Raw genomic sequence first — 16,199 nt, 5'->3', positions numbered from 1 at the left:
CAAGTTAAGTCAACTTAGAAATTTCTGAGTGCAAAAGGAATAATGAATCACCTACTAGCATCTCAAGCAACATAAAGCATGTTGAAAAAAAGTCGCCACGGCTTTGTAATATAATGTTCTCCGAGGAGCTAAATTTTTCTACTACTGATGGCATTCCAGTGGCCATGTTATTCAAATGTCTGACATGAAACAGTTTTTGGTGGGGTTTTTTCCGTTTTGTTTTGTTGGGGTTTTCTTAGAAATAACTCACATCTGTCCATAGACTTTAGTTTTTTGGAAGACTGAATATAATTTTAGAGTCATCATTGTCAGCTGGTTGACAGCAATAAAGACAACATTCACTTTAAATAACCCTGAATTATATACAGTTGAGTAAATTTGAATTTGTTTTGCTTTAAGGTCTTCCAAAGTTGAGGCCAACATGCTGAACAAAAATATTAAACTATCTATAACCCTGTGTCAACATATGATGCTACTGGGAATGGTAAGTGAATTAATTTTCCAAGGAAAATTAATTACTTATGACTTACAGTTGTAAAAGCAAACAACGTAACTCTGGATTAGGCCACATTTAATTTCTGTTTGGAGTAGCGATTAAATTAATTTCATATAATTCATGGTATGTAATGGAAAGCAGAACAAAGATGAAATCTTAGACAATGACTGACACAGAAAAAAGTGTATATTTATGTTTCTGATCCAAAAATAAAGGTCACAGATACTAATCACTGTCTAGTGAAACACGATTTTAGTTTCTAAAATTATTTTTTCAAAACTGTTGGTTAGAAAAAGTGTTATTAGCAAGATAAAAATCTAAAAAGCAACAAATCGCAAAACATCAGAGAAATCTTGCGTGTTATATTGTCTCAGTGAAGAGAGACTACAATTTTCAGTGACATGTATTGAATGACATAACTGTCACAGGATTATTATGAGGGACAGAAACACTAATTTAAATTCATCCTACATTAAAGTTCATCTTACATTAAGGAAGAGAGAGAAAATTTGATCACAGATCCAATATTTAAACAAATATGTAGCCTAACACTGCACAACTTCAACATAAAATGTAGGATTTTTAATCAGTTACTTACATTTTACAGTAAACAGTTACTGAGAAAACTAAATCCACAGCTGAAGTGAATCTATAAAAGAGTTCTTGCGGTATTCCATAATTTGATATTTGTTAAAACTAAGTAAGAATAATTATTTTATGTATTTCAGTGCAAAACTTATCAAGTTCTTATTTTACATAATATCTACCACTGCAACCATACATATTAACAAACCATTTATGGGTTTAAAATATCATCAGAATTTTAATTGCCACTTATGGTTTCCTACTGAAGGTGAATACAAACTTATTGCTTATTCCAGATTTTCGGATATCAAGTCAACAGCTGCTATGCCATGAACTCACACGGAATCACTCAAAAGTACGGTAACAACAGTATTTTTCCTTATGAGTCAAATGAATATACTGTTAATTCATGAAACCAAAACAGATGACAGCTGCACAGCAAGTAATGACTACAGAATTCCACTAACAAATAATATTTACATTCATGATGTTTAAATTGATCCCACACATACACATTCAAAGCAAGTGATTCACATCCCCACCACTACTTTTACCTGACTTTGGGCACTAAAGAGATGATTTTACTATGGTCATAGTTTAATCAATTTTATCATTATAATATTGACATTAAAATCTGGCTATAATTCATAACATTGCATCTTAAAGATTAACTTACTTCATGTAAAAGATGAATGTTTGAGCCTGAAACTCAAGTTCTATGATCACAAATATCACATCATGGATATAGGTAATGCCAAGAGTAATCTGTGTGTCTCTGGCTGTTTTTTACTGTAGTATTGTTAATAATTAAAAAATGTAAAGAACTTCAATTATGAAAATTTAAATAAAACCTACATGAAAAGAGTTGAAAAATTTTTCATTGCTAAAATTGTGTATTTTCACTTAGGGTTATTAAACACTTGTAAGTGTAAACAGGAAACCCAACAGCATCTCACACATTTCGGAAGCTGTTAAATCAAAATACTTTTGAGAAGACTGAATTTATCATTCTCTTTTCTGCTTCAGCTTTTTGTCAACAAGCATTTCCAAACCAATGCACAGAGAAGCCACATCGAGCCGATTTGCAGGATTCCAGCCTCGCAACTCCCATTTTGCTCCCTTGCCACTTGGCTCCCACGTCAGAACAGTCTCTCCCAAGAGTTTAAATCGAACTGGCTGGACCGTAACTGAGCTTGCCTGTGTTTGAACTAGCCCTGCCCAAGTACGTTTACGGAAAGGCAAAGATTTCAAACTGAAATATTAAATAGGATCGCACAAAGGGTTCCCTATACCCGGGCAGTTCTGCTCAGGGGTTCCTATCTGCTGCTTTTCTGGCAGTCTGGAAGTAAACAACCTTTACACCTGTTTTCCATGAACTATAGCATATATAATTTTAATCCAAATAGAGCACAAATCACATGAGAAAGTTTGTACCAAGTCTGTTGCCATATGGTGAAAAAAAAAACCTTCCTAATAAACTTCTGCCAAGAGACCTGGTAATTAAGCAATCAGAAACAAACTGACAAGAGCGGGCAAACGTGTCCAGCTGCTGTTTCCTATGAACACCCTTAGATCATCCCACCTCAGCACACCAACACTTCTTCTGACGCTTCCCTACTTTTGCTACAACCTCAGCAGCTCTATCAAACCCCACACAGGCAGGTACAAACTCTCTAATAACAAGCAGCAGCAATGCGAGAGGGGGGATTATTAGCAGTAATGTCTCAAATTTACCTGCAGTTCAGGTTGCTTACACAGGCACATCTCTGACAAGTTTTCAAACGCTGTCTACAGTGCATTTTTGGTGACAGCAGTGAAAAGTGATGCAGTCCACGGGCAGCTTCGTGAGTGACATGTGCAGATGCAGTGGTACCGCTGTGCTCTTGCACTCTTTGTAAATACACATGCACACATTTTCCTTCATTGCCTTAAAGGGGCAGCACCGCACCTCACTCAGCTGGCACGTTTTCTTGAAGATGCCGTCAAACATATACAGCGTACTAGCTAAAATAATTAAAAACACAACTGGTATCTTCTTTCCATATCCCTTTGTTTTGTTATAACTGGCCATAACAGATTAGCCAAAGTTTATTGTGCTTTGCTGACGGGACAGCCGATTTGGCTTTGCCAGGCAGAGTATAGGTAGACACAACTAAAGAGATTCTGACAAGTTACAGGATATATAAATCATCCCTGGAAGCCAGCAAAACTGCTGCGGAAGATTACATTACGCAAACTTGCCAGGGGTGTAACTTATTTTGAAAGGAATCTTAAGTTTTGCACACCTACTTCACTGGGGCAGGAAAGCATCCAGAAAACATTATGGGGTGATTATCTCTTCCTGGCAAAGCTGTCTGCAGAGATTTTGTTCCCATGGATGTCAGACAGATTGCTTCGCAGGGCTTTAGTTTTCAAAATGAAAAGCACATCATTTAGCCTGAAAACGGTGTTGGGCAAAAACACGTGTGGTTTTTGCATGGTTTCCTTACAGAGCTAATGCTTTACCACTACTACATGACAAGGATTCCATAAGTTGCTGGGTGTTAGAAATCCTGCAATAAGCACAAATGTATTCACCAGCCTACCTATCCGCCTTTTTTTTTTTAATACACCTTTTCCCTACTGACAAGACCCTCTTTTTTTTTTTTGCCTGCCTTTAACAATATTGTCTAGGTAAAGCCACCACACACCATCCCTCACAAAGTTCTTGTACACCTTAAAACTTTCAATACTCTTCTGCCTTTTCCAGAAATTTCAAAGCAAGTAATTCCTTATAGTGTGCTGCATAAAGAACTTCTGCAACAATAGTCTTTTTGCAGGAGCCTACAGGTTCACAGGAGAGGTTTAAATTTCCTTTACTGAGGGGCAGAGCTAAGAGCACTGTGAAATACTATCCCACGTGCCCCTGTCTTTCAAGTCCCAGTGAGTTTCGTTCAGAGACGAATACAGAAGCAGCCCAGCATTTATCCTGTCATTATCATAATTTTTTTTTAAATTTACAATTATGGCAACATATCCTTTAGTCTACAATTGTTTAGGAATTTCTTTAATGTCAGAATAGCCAGTTTCTCTCACGATACCCTACAGTTTCAGCCAGACCCCAGTCCACCAGTACATTTCATATGACAAGTTTTTTAAGCTTAAAGTACACGTGTAATTAACTGGCTGCCATATAGTGCCAAAATGGAGTGATATGCATTAATTAATAAATGGTCTGTGAGATAGACATATAATAAAAATAAAATAAAATACTGTGAGATAGACATGAGCATTGGTATCCTTTGACACTTGGTGTTCAAGCAAAGGTTCTATTTATGCAACCATTTCACTTAAAGTACAGAAAACCACAAGCAAGCTCACAAAACTGCAATTATATCATAGGAAATTCATTCTCTGCCTAATTGTATGTATAAATTCAGTGTAGTAATACAGAAAGAATGCTGAAGCATTTTGTAGACAGGCTGTTCAACTGGGTGTTGAAACCTGCAACTTAAAATTCTGACCAGCAAACAGCATTCCTGCTGAACTGAGTTTCCACCAGAGCTATGCGAACTGCACAATATAAAGCGCTGGTCACCTAATAAGACATCTTGTTTTCTTAACCACAAAAATCTAAGTTGCAAACTGACATAAATTTGTTTTAATAAGCTTAATAAAGCAAGCTCAAGGTTGATGTTGTTCTGGCAATCACAGCTCAGAGATGTAAAAAAGACACTCCTGCACATCATATATCATCATATTCTCACATGATACATGAGTGATTCCCCTATGCTATCCAAGTAACACACCTAACTACTCATATACCCTATGGGTCAATTAACCAAAAAAATAAAGACGTGAAATAAAGTTCTTAAACACTCATTGAAAAACGTATATTTCTGACTGAAAAAAAAAAGAAATCAGCTAGTTCCAGTATTTTCCTCCATGTTATTAAGTAAAAGCATACTATGAAAAGGATGTATAACCAAAATCCAGATACTAAGACCATAAAGTCTCTTATATTTCATCATTAAAAAATGTGTATGCATTTTAAGGAAAAATGAAGAAAAGTCTTTCTTCAATTGCACACCAATTCTTTGTGATGGCCAATGCTCACATTATGACAACTCTTGTTTGTACTCACCAACTACTTCACAGCTTTTTTTGCTAGCACCTTCCTATTTAAACACTAGTTTTCAAGTTTCCACTGTTAGAGAAACAATACAATGTTTAATTTACCCAAAATATTTGTTTAGATAGTAAAGAAATATATCTAAAGTTTGTTAAGCTTCAGAACAGCTTAACAAATAAAGCTACCAAGTTATCTTTGCTAGGGTTTTGGAAAAGTAGTCTGACAAATACCTGCAATGCAAGGGACAAGCCAGCTCTTCTTGTGGGAAAGACAAGAAATGAAAATAATGCATAGGCTTGTTCAGCCCACAGTTGTATTAGGCAGACCCAACCGTATCTGATCTTACTCTTGCACTTAGAGATACCTTTGAGGTCCCTTTGATCCCTATACTTCTAAAATTTTGCAATAGTTCAGCTGCCCAATATCTCCAAAATTAGTAGCTATTAAGCATTAATATATAGTTTGCCTCAGATAAATAGTTTTCATGATGGGTGTGCAGAGAAGTAATAAGATTTAAAATTATACTACTGTCAAAAATGAGGTCAACACCATACCTTTTAATACCCATCCTGTCACTACAGGCACCCACTGGAGGTTTAGAAAGGCTTGACAGAGGTGACGCCACGCACATCTTTTGAGGGAGGAAGATGATGATTAAAGAATGCAACAAACTAAAAGGGCTACATGTAGTTTCAGCCACATGAAGGAGAGGCCCGTAACATCCTTCCACCACTGCCCACCATTTCCCCCTCATCAGCATGAGCATGGTTTGGCACTGAGGCAAAGTAAGGAAGGACCCACGCAGGGATGGCCTGTGACGGCTGAAGGCGTAATATATGGCCTTCTAGGAGAAAGGAAAAAAACTCCTTCCTTTCCAACAGGAACTGAGATATGACTTCAGTGAGATGCCTCGCTATTAACTAGCTGGCTGTAGGTTTTAAGGTGGCTTATATCTGCAATGCCATAATTAAGACAGAACTTGTCTGATTAAGGAGGAAGCATATCTGATTGAAGTGTTCCCTGAAGTTGCATTGTCATAATAGAACATACCCCCTCCTTTTTTGGGAGGGTGGGGGGGGGGGGGGAATGGACGACACACAACACAGGGACCCAAGCCTAAAAGGCGTATCAAATTGCCACTGAAATGATAAAATGTCCTACAGATAATAATCAAATGCAAAACTTACGCACTTCAGTAACGAGGGAGGAAAAAGGACAAGAGGGACAGAAAAAGCATTTCCAAATTTAATTATTATTAGGCACTCTGATTAGGCTCCATGGAACCCTCTTTTGATCAGGACCTTCTAGCAATATATAGAAAATAAACCAAGAATTAGCTCAACTATTTTTTTTTTCCTGAAGGAATTGCTACTTAAGAGTATTGTTTACAAGTTTTATTTATTTGACAAAAAGTGTTCCAGCTACATCTGGAATCAAGTATTTGCCCACTTCAGAGATTACAAAAAATTACATATATTATCTTTTACATCCTTTTGGGATGTTAATCCTCGAAATGTGTTAAACAGTGAAGATGTTACCACATACAAAAATATAATATGAAGAGATTTTTGTGCTCCAAAAATTATGAAGACCAAATAGGATGTTGCTTATTCAAGATCAGACATTTATTTAGTATTATACATTACTTGTCAAAAATTCTGATCCTTCAACACACAACATGTATTTTTTTCTTAGGCTACAGGTGAGTTTGAGCTCCACCTAGCTCTTTCCTAGAGGTTACTGGTTTTTTTAGCATCCAGGGATTTTGCATATTAAATGAACAGCGCAAGACCAACCAAACTTAACATAGTCCCTTAGCATTATTTCTCCTTTCTCTGCCTTCTAATATGGATTCATGTTAGTTTATTAATTTAATTTCCACTTTACTTGAGGTTATTTGTCTTTGATAGAGACTGGTGGACAGAAAGTTTATGCTAGTGCTGGTTTATTCTCCTATGAAAAGTTTGGTTTCTGTTTGAGGGGAAGGAATTTTTTTCTTCTTTGGTCATCTTTTTACTTTTTATTCACTTTCTTTGCTCTTGAATTCAATTCCCTTACCGCAATCTTTGTGAAGAAGCTTTGTTCTCGGCTCTTATCTACATCTTCCAAGATCATTACAACTGTAGTGGCAACTCATCAGGCAAAATTCAGTTTGCAGCATAATAAAGTCTTGAGCCGCTAACTACTTCATCCCCAAAAGCAATTTAGCTTTGAACTGGCATGGGGAGGTGGCAAGACAAACATATTCTGTATCAGGCAAAGTCTGGGCATCATCCTCATGTTCAACTACAGAAGACGTCATAGTAATATGGCCTGAAGGTGATAAATTAATTTTGGCTAGGTTCCTGTCTGGGAGGAAAGAACAATTTTCCTAATGAGATAAAGATGAAAGACGACAAGGACCTTTAGGCAACTGGAATTTTGGTCTGAGAGAGGCCCTAATAAATCAGGTTGTGCTGCTCTTTGTTTAAGAAAATACCTGTTAGATTTGGGGCCTGTTTATTTTTCTCTGACACACCTGATTTTCTTGGTAGTGCACAAACTCAGAATCATAACTTGAAATGAGAATAAAAGCAGGTGGTCAAGTACAAGTTTCAATTTTTTTGTCATCTAAAATGACAAATCCCAACTGATGGGACTCAATTTCCAGAGATCTGCTGCCTGGAAACTCGTATTTCCATACCCAAAGTATCCATACCCAAATGAGCAGTTTTGCTTGGAAAACTTGCACTAGAAAAACTAGAAAACACCAATATTCTCACAAATATGCACATGAAGTACCAAGAGGCCAGGTGGGAGAGATCCAAAATCCCATGGAAGCAGTAACTACAGAATACACAGCCCCTTCACACAGTTGTTATGGGGGGGCAGCAGGCCACAAGCTCCACAGACTTTGAGAAAGCTCATCTTCTGAGCAGCGGATTTAATACATGGCCACCTCATCATCCTGTAGCACCACCACTGCTGATAGCAGTGCCACTGCCACTCAGCCCAGTGTTCCTCTGCCACAGCCCCATTACAAAAGCTACAGCCTTTGTCAGGCAGGTTCTGCTTTGCCAGTCTCTCACTGAGATCTCTCAGAAAAAAATCCCAGAAAAAGAAAGAAATTAATGTTTCTCAGCTATTGCCTTTCAAGTAGAGCTGTTTGGGACCTCTGGCTATCTTAAACTGAAAGAGAGGCCCTATCCCAAGTCAATCAAAACTCAGGCTTCTGTGGAAGCAGTAGGCCCAGATGGATTCCTCCCCCAAGCTCCGCATTCCTGCTCCCCCCTTATGCCAACCCAGGACACCAGGTAGCCATTACCAGCACTTGGGCAGGAGTCGCAGAAAAGGCAGAACTCCTTCAGGGAGCTCGCACTTCGATCAACACACAGTGAGCATGCAACCATCCCTCAAGAAACCACCATCTTGCTTGTGCTATACGGCTTCCACAGCCACACACGGCCTCAGCCTGCCTCTGCCTCAACAGGCAGAAGCCAAGTGCAGGACTAACCACTGCCTGTCCTTCCAGACAAGAATGCCAAAACCTGTATTTGTCAGATTCCTCAATATCAATTTCGAGGTGTTTGAGAAAGGAGAGGCCATACCTGAATGCTAGGTTTATAGTTACAGTGGGCTAAGGAAGTAACTTTCTCTGTGAAAAGTTTGTTATTTTTTTTATCTCAACTGCACATTGCATGTTTGATCCCAGAAATTAATAAAAGGCTACAGCTAGCTATTAGGTTATAAATTAAAGTATAACATAACTTTTCAAATTGACTTGGATAATATAAAAATCTGTACCTGACCTACTCTCTATCTGAGGGATGACATCAGTTATTACTCTGGGACTCCTTGCATGACACAACGGCTTTTCCTGTGCCCGCCCTCTGAGATGCCAGCAAGTGACTGTTCACTCTGAAGGAAGACCAGTCACAGGATCATAGAAGCATTAAGGCTGGAAAAGACCATCAAGATCATCAAGTCCAGCCATCAACCCAACACCACCATGCCCAGCCGTAACAGCTTAATAATTCTTCTCCTCCCCTCCCCTGCCACGAGAGAACACTCACACTCAAAGGGCTGCCGAGCTTCTGACTTTGTTTTCAGGAGTGCAGATTTGGTGTCAATAGTGTCACATAAAGCTTTAGTACCTCAGAAATTTCTATATCTTTGAACAGGCACCTTATCGCTTCTGCGGTCATCATTAAGAATTCTGACAGGAGGTTGATGTCTATCTTGGAGGATTTATCCAAACCATGATGAGACCTTAAAGTCCAGACAGGTGGTAAACAACAATTTTTGAGGTCTATCTTTACGAGGGCCTTTAGGAGTTATTCCTCTGAAACATTTCACAGAACCACTTTGGACATGAAAAAATAATGCAGTTGGGTGTTTGCCTGTAAAAGTGGACCTAGTGGATCGAGAAAGCTCCCTGAAAGGGCCAGGAACATGGTACTTACCCTGCTCCATTTCAGCGCAGAGTAAGTGATGCCAGCTTCAGCGATTGAGGCAGTAGCGAACTGTTGCAGTGTGTTCATCGCAACATTTGTCCGACAATATCATGCTCCCAAAACCATACAACCACCACCAACTCTGTAGCGTTCAGCTTTAGATGTGTGCTTGTACAATGTGCACATGGACCATAGTAGATAGTGTGCATGTAACGAATACCTTCTAGCCACAGTGATGCAAGTTCCTAATACTTGCAAATTCACAGTATACTTCAAAGAGTAAAATATTCCATTTCTAAAAATTTTGTTAAAAAAAAAGCAACCAACTTCTCGAAGTGCTGATGCAGCATTTCAGAAGTTTAAAGAAACAAAACACTTTTTTTCCTTACAGCAAGGACCAAGAAAAATCTGTACCACTTTTCATTATTGTTGCTATTGCTGCTACTGTTATAAATAAAAGCAGTGGGTCTCCACAAGTAAGGAAATCAACTATGCTTCAGATTGAAGTTCCTCTTTTTGTCACATGACCACCCCCTGATTTATAGCTGTCATCACTAAAGCACATTTTCACTGAAATCTGGATACATACCTTAAAGAATTCTACAGTATTTCAGCCCTTCAATCTAATTTTCCTCAAAAAATATGGTATAATTCATACTGAAACATTAATTATAAGTTAGTTTTACTGATACATTTTGCAGTTAGGAAGCAACATGAGTGCATTTTACAGTCTGTGACGATACAAATAGGGCTTGCAAAAGCAGTACTGAGTGCTACCTTAACCAACTACAATGTTGACCTCAGTTGTTAAAAAAAAAAAACAGGATATAAACTTCTTCGAAATTTTTCATAACACCTTTCTTTGTCGCACCACCTTTAGCAATGGCAGCAAAGGATTCTACGCTGCTAATTGCATTCTATCCCATTAACTCTCCTGTGCTAACCTGAAAGCACAGATCCGGACAGTTCTGTGCTTTCTGTTCTGACTTCTGTTCCAACCTTTCAAAATTACTCACATTCTATAGTTTCAAAAATAGAGAGAAAAGCACTTGCTGAATTTTTTTTTTTTTCTTTTTACTTCTCTATTTGGTGAGACTTAAGCACATGCATAAATGCTTTCCTGAATGGATGCCAATACGCCTTAAAAATGACAGTAACTAACATACACCTTCTCAATACCATTCACTTTGTAAAGACGCTTTAAAAGGTAAAAGTTACTTCTCAGAAATAACCTACAAATATGTATAAAAATAAGAATTGTCAAACATTTTCCAATTCAGCTTTAGTAAGTGAAAAACTTCAAAACAAATGCTTTTATTACAAACTAAGAAGGCATGCACATAACAGTACAAATTAATGGTTTCTAAATGGAGGATCAATATCTCATTGTATTTTACACAAAGAGCTAAAATCCCATTGCTGTAACAATATCAAAAAAGAGAAAGCTTTACAGATCAGGTTACCTGTCTGATTTGATGTTTTTAATAGACTATAAATCTGGCTACAGCCATTTCAGACTCTCAATCACAATCATTAAAAGTAGCGATTAAAAAAAAGGCAGTCTATGGCTTCTAAGTATTTACTACCATTCTATCAACTCTACAAATGTCCTTTAAAGGAGACATAACCAGTTGACAATTACAAAGCAGCATTTTGGTGTTGCTCTATATCATGATAGATTACTTAGATTAAATGATACGTATTATCTTACCTGATACATTCCAACTCCTATGTGTTTGGGCTCAATTTTCACTAGCTCAGCTAATGGGTCTTGGACACGTCTAGCTATGGAAACTGAAAAATAGAATTAGAAAGCAACTATGGGTTTTATCTGAAAATCAGAATCATGTAATTGCTTCTGCAGTTTTTTTTTTAATCTTCTATATATTCCATCTTTTTACCTAGAAATAATCAATAATATAGCAGAATCCTTTTTCACCGTTAGTCACAGGACATGAAATGTACATTAATCAAACTTTTCGATCGACTAATTCAAGCAAAGTCTAAGGAGATTTCAAACTGTAATCATGACATTAAAAAGTTTTTTCAGGCCACAGAGTTAACAAATAGAACTGCGTACACTAAATTTTTTCCCTGTACCCATACTAAAATGCACATGTAACATTTAAAATTAAATTCTGAAGTAACCTTTAGCCTTAAATCACAGATATGTAGAAACAAATAGACATTTAAAAAAGTGGAGTAACTGTTCACAGACTTATTTATCAAATTTCCTAAGGTACACATTATCTACTTATATATTGCACATATTGATATAATTCAACCATGAAATTCAGTGTTCACTTTGAAAATGGTTCTTGGACTTTACTAATCTAAATTGCATACCAAAACACATCAATTTCCAATCTGTCATTGTTATAGCCACGTTTAGGAAAAAAACACAAGCAATTTCCAACATTCCTGGTGCCATTAAGAGCACATTGGTTGAACCTTTGGTCTTAAAAATCCAAATGTTGAACCAAGACTGCATTTTTGAAGCCTACATGTATTGATAAATCCTTTACTTAGTCAAATCTCAGAATAAATGGTTATTTGCAAAATGTCAATTTGTAAATTCTCAACCTTGGTCTAATTGCGCAGATACTGAATTTCATTCAGTATTTGTAACTATGCCCCCTCCCATATGTACTGAACTAGAATTGTTCCACCCTACCAGTATTACGTTTATAAACTTTTTTTCCTCCTGAATAAAGTAAGGACAGACTGGCTGGTTTAGCAGGTCTTTACAACATGCATTCTACCTAGTGAAGTCAACATTGATGAAAGAGTGTCTGGAAGTTTCAATTTGTGCCCATTGCCTCTTGTCCTTACAGAGAGCGCTACTGTGAAGAGTCTGACTCCCTCTTCTTCATTCCCTCTCATCAGGTATTTATACGCTTTCCATAAGATACCCCCAAGCCTCCTCTTCTCCAGGCTGAACAGTCCCAGTTGTCTCAGTTTCTCCTTGTATGAAAGGTGCTCCATTCCCTGAATCATCTTGGCAGCCCTAATTTAAATAGCAACAGCCACTACTGCAGGGTGTTAAAGACTTCATAGCATTTTGGAAAAGGACATGACTAAACACTGATACTTGAAGCCAAAATAGTAGATAGATCTAACATGTACTTATTAGCTATGCAGGGTTCTCAAACCACAGATGCAAAGTTCATTGATTAAATACATTAGAGATTTTGCTTTTAAAAGATCTGCACTGCTAAATGCACAGTTAACATGAAGTTCACTGCTCGGTCATGCAAGACTTCTCATACCCCTTATTATCCATTTTAACATATGCTGACAATGGCAGTTTGCTAGCTAGGCTCAGAAAGCACTGTGCTGGTGACATCTGATACGCCTGCCTCTCCGTCAGAGAAGCATCACATATGCCTTCTTGTCAAAAAAAAAAAAAAAAAAAAAAAAAAAAATCACTAAAAGGTTAACCAGTCTAAACACCAGTTGTTGCTTACACAGTTATATCTTACTACAAAAATGCTTGCCTATAACAATCGTTCATATTAATTACTTAGAAACACTAGTGCTATGTATCACCAGTCACCTAACAAACAAAAGAGGAACAAAATACCAATGAAAGCATTGATCCAAACCAGGAAACATTTAAAACTATGTATTTCTTCTGAATGCATTTATGTCTATGTATAGGTACTATACTTGTCTTTCAACAAGCTCTCTCAAACTCAGCTTGTTTAATAGCCATACAATGTTTTAGAGAATTTTCTTTTAGTTCCACCTAATGGCAAAACACATTTCAAAAAGTTACATTTTAGATAAGCTGGGAGCAAATATCTCTCACTGTACAAGTCTCCTCTCATTACATCTTTTAAAAATAGACAACTACATGGATAGGTTGATATAGGAATTTTCCAAGCATAACCTTCTCAGGGGAACCTTCAATTAAAACGTAAAATTTAGACTCTTCTTGTCATAATAGCCAGGTTGACCATGCCGTCATATCCCTAGGAGGTTTCCAGCGGAGGCATAGGACCTGATCCAGCAAAGCACTTCAACACAGGTGCATGTCGGTATTCCCACCGGAACCAGCAAAACTATTCACATGCATAAAATTACATAGACATTTAAGTGCTTTCCTGGATCAGGCCTAATAGTTACAGTATCGAAGCGCAAAGATCAACTAACGGTCAGTTACACAGCTGAAGGGATGCAGCGCCTATGGCCATGCCAGCAGGATAGCTGACCTGCAGAATTCCCACGAAAGCCGCAGTTTTACTCCGGAACTTTTCGAATTCTAAATAGAAGAGAGCACAATTGGGAAAAGGGAAGAGCTGTCCACATTCTCTCTAGGCACAAATCCAGTCAAGATTAGCATCTACTGTCTCTTATACAGGCAAAACCACTTCTCCTTCGTTACAGTTATCACACTACAATACACAGATCTTTTTAGGAGGCAATGAGGCTCAGTTCTGGTGATTTGATCCACATGGCTGGTCTCTTACAATACAAGCAGAGTACTACCAAAATCATGAGGGCTCTGCAGAAGTCTACCATGGACCACACAGAGACAGTAAAACTGGATAGTCTTACATTGTCTCCTTAAAAATTAAACCAAGACATTTTAAAAGTAAGCTATTTTACACTAATACAGGTATTGCCTAAAACTATTTGTTTACATGCTTAGAGTACATTTTAGGAGTGACTAGAAACCATGCATTTTTAGAAGACTGACAATAAGGTAATGTGTTCTCACTTCTATAGTTATTAAGGTTATGCTTCGCTTTTGCTCAAGCAAATATAAAGCAAATTATATGATGGCATGCAGGGCAAAACCAGAAAATCAGATTTCTCAAAGGTAATCAGCAGGGCCAAACATGAAATGTTTGATGCCATTCTTGAAATATGCTAGTCTAAGAAAAATGTGGAAAAAAACCCCTACTCAATATTAAACAGAGTATTAAGATCAGGATGGCATTGCCCTCTTAAAAAATCACCACAAGAATTATAGACCCAATAGATGCAAGGCTTCAAGTGGTCAATTAAGAAGAAAACATGCTTGCAATACTTGGAATGACAGTAACGTACTGTGCTGCCACACAGTAAATCCATGTAAAATTTTAACGCTTGGGGGGACAGGATGGGCTAGGTGGTCCTCTGACTTTAAAGTAGATGAACTTTGCCTCCAAATGCAATGAGAAATAAAGAAGATTACAGAAAGCATATTTACTGAAATCCTGTCTTGTCACTAGGACATTTTCTGCCATTTGGTAAGAAAGGCAATTTAACTGTTTGGTGGTCTCAATTCACTCCACACTTTGGTTATTTGACAAGACAAACCCAAGAGATAGTTAAGTATTTTTGCCTGTCAGTCATGAATTGCAATTGCAAGTGCGGTGGGTGAAAAGCCTCCGTAAGAGCTGCTTGCACAACTCATGTCAGTCTCAGTCTCTGATCTTCACAGAAAATAAGGAATTGTATTAAAATGTTTTGTTTCCCAATGGCTAATGAGCAGATGTGCCCTCATGAACTTGCAAACATACTTAATTACCTGGCTACTCCTGTCTTAAAGATAAAATCTCTCTTAATTCCAAACTGTCAAATTTACAATTAAGACTATTTTCCTCACACATACATGTCATGTAACTTCGTTTTTACTAGTACTTTCTACAGCAAATGGTATCATTTTTCACAGGTGTTAAAAAGGAAAGAGTTCCCACTGTGGAATACTGATAATAGTTTTCAGGCCTAATCTTTCCCATCTTTAGTCTGAAAAAAGTGCCCACTCTCAATAGCGAGGGGCAAAACCAGTATAGCAGGCTTCCAACTATTTCTCTAGATGGTATCTATACAATAGCCTTGTCAGCTGCCAGGCCTAAAAAAAAAAAACCAAACCAGAATTAGTGCTAACTTCTTAATTAGGCTGCCTCCTTTAAGCAATGGAAGGGATCTAAAGCAATCATTATCGCTCAAATCAGATGTGTACACTATTCGGTGTGCAAGAGCAGCTAGAAATCTTGTCAACTACAAAGCAAAACTTATTGTAAATAGTTTCAAGCATTGTGCCTGCTTCAGGGGCAGCCTGCCAACTTCTGTGTTCAGACACTTTCATATCAAAATGTTCTCCTTTTGCATTGCTCTGTGTAAGAGCCACACCATCAAGCAATAGCTTAATGGCTGTAGATAGGGAAAGAGTGAAAAAAGTCCTGCCAGATGTAGCACAAGTGACTGCCAGGAATAATTATGGGTAGAAGATGATAAAAAAAAAAATAAAGTTCAGCTTCTTTTGGTTACAGCGGCATTCAAATGTTGCTTGCCACTGCAAGCAGAAAAACGTTTTTGGCCAAAAGTCCCAAGATGATGGCATTCCTTCCTTTAAATACACAGGTCGCTATATAAGGATAAAAACGTGTTCCAGTCAGTAACTGTGACAGTTTAGCTACTTCATATGAGTGGGAGCATTTGTTTGTGTTTTGAAACAATGTGAAGCTTCCAGATGTGAAGGCAGTGAGTAGTTTTACAAATGTTTTACAAATAAATATATGGCAACCACAAGCTATTAGGCTATGATTAGTTCAACCCCAATTTTGTCATAAATGAGAACATT

The 16,199-nt window shown here is 37.6% G+C and overlaps 1 protein-coding gene across 1 annotated transcript in view; it reads right to left on the bottom strand.

The window, feature by feature from the left end:
• SRBD1 (S1 RNA binding domain 1) overlaps positions 1-16,199 on the bottom strand; it is a gene marked incomplete at its 5' end in the record, with an annotated part of 124,624 nt that overhangs the window by 41,006 nt on the left and 67,419 nt on the right. The window contains one exon of the mRNA XM_081997324.1: positions 11,337-11,419. Within this exon, the coding sequence (XP_081853450.1) occupies positions 11,337-11,419 (83 nt within the window). The remainder of the gene's footprint in view (positions 1-11,336; positions 11,420-16,199) is intronic.

The sequence above is a fragment of the Phaethon aethereus genome (assembly GCF_964289735.1).
Source record: "Phaethon aethereus genome assembly, chromosome: 3".
Classification (NCBI taxonomy): Eukaryota; Metazoa; Chordata; class Aves; order Phaethontiformes; family Phaethontidae; genus Phaethon; species Phaethon aethereus.
The sequence above is the reverse complement of the archived record's forward strand: the minus strand, read 5'-3'. Positions and strand labels throughout refer to the sequence as shown.